Here is a 1493-nt window from a genome sequence, read left to right as displayed (position 1 = left end):
AACTATTGCCTACGTAAACATTTGATAAAAATGCAATTAATCAAATACAAAGCCTCTAACTCATTAGAGTTTTTTTTATTGTTTCATATTTACATTTTTATTCATATTCTTTAAATCATATTCTTGGTAAAAAAGGAGGGCCTTAGATTCCCAACGTACTATGTCACATGGACATGATAATTTACATATACAAGGTTTGAGAGAAAAAGCCCTCAGAGTTCAGCTGCTCTTTCCTTAGCCCTAATGATGGAGGATGATGAATTCTGCTTCCCAAAACTTTTCAACTCCTCCTGTAAAAAGCTACAGAATTCTTATGCTGAAACTTTACTTATTTCCTTCATATTGTGTTTAGTTTCTCTTGTCACTGTGTCTCTAAACCTGCTGGTTATCATTTCCATCTCTCATTTCAGGTGACATTTTGCTTTAATTTTAAATTAGGAAACTGTGAAAGGCATTACAAGTTTCTTTTTCACTGCATTATCTACATTAATAACCAAAAGCATCATGAATATATAGGAAATTGTTAAAATGTAATGTTTTAGAGTTTTCAGTGGTTTCATCTGGATTATTGTAGGATCATCGTTTTCTACAAAAATCCTGACGCATGTAACTGGTTTGTTCTACTTTTTCAGGCAGCTTCACAGTCCCACCAACTTTTTTATTCTCTCTCTGGCTGTGTCAGACTTTTGTGTGGGTCTTCTACTTTCTTTTCAAATTATGATTCTGGACGGCTGCTGGTATCTTGGGGACCTTATGTGTCTTCTGTATTATGTGTTGGATATAATTATTACCTCTATGTCAGTAGGAAACATGGTGCTGATTTCAATTGACCGTTATTTGGCTATTTGTAATCCTCTCCAATATCGCTACAAAGTCACCCAAAAAAGGGCTCAAATATGTGTTTTAGTGTGCTGGATTAGTTGTCTGTTCTATGTCGTTGTGTTTTTGAGAAATAATTTTAAAAACCCAGGCAAATTCAATTCCTGCTATGGGGAATGTGTGATTATTGCTGGTTTAAATGAATACATTGTGGATGTTATTTTTGTCTTAATTATTCCTGTTATTGTCATAATAGTTCTTTATCTGAGAGTATTTATAGTGGTTGTGTCCCAGGTTCAAGCCATGAAGTCCCAAATTTCGTCTGTAACCTACCAGCATTCCAGTAAAGTAAGAATTTGCAAATCAGAGATAAAAGCAGCTGTGTCTTTAGGTGTCGTTGTGGTTATGTTTCTGGTATGTCTGTGCCCATATTACTGTGTTCATTTTATTGGCCAAAACACTACATACAACACCTTATCCACTACCATTGTATTATGTGTATTTTATTTTAATTCCTGTCTCAACCCTCTGATTTATGCATTCTTCTATCCTTGGCTAAGAAGAGCTATAAGAGTTATTGTGACATTTCAGATATTACGGTCTGGATCATCTCATGCAAATCTATTATGAAGAGGTATGAAGGAATAAAATCTTCCACATAAATCATTTATGTG

General features: G+C 34.3%; 1 protein-coding gene across 1 annotated transcript; it reads left to right on the top strand.

Moving 5' to 3' along the window:
• The first annotated feature begins 246 nt into the window (after window positions 1–246).
• On the top strand, window positions 247–1493 carry LOC118563576 (trace amine-associated receptor 8a-like). The gene is made up of 2 exons (XM_036138674.1): window positions 247–410; window positions 633–1493. The coding sequence occupies exons 1-2, from the start codon at window positions 247–249 to the stop codon at window positions 1447–1449; spliced, it is 981 nt and encodes a 326-aa protein (XP_035994567.1). The 3' UTR covers window positions 1450–1493.

This window comes from Fundulus heteroclitus, chromosome 7 (assembly GCF_011125445.2).
Source record: "Fundulus heteroclitus isolate FHET01 chromosome 7, MU-UCD_Fhet_4.1, whole genome shotgun sequence".
In the NCBI taxonomy this organism is placed as follows: Eukaryota; Metazoa; Chordata; class Actinopteri; order Cyprinodontiformes; family Fundulidae; genus Fundulus; species Fundulus heteroclitus.
This window is presented reverse-complemented; position numbering and strand designations above follow the sequence as displayed.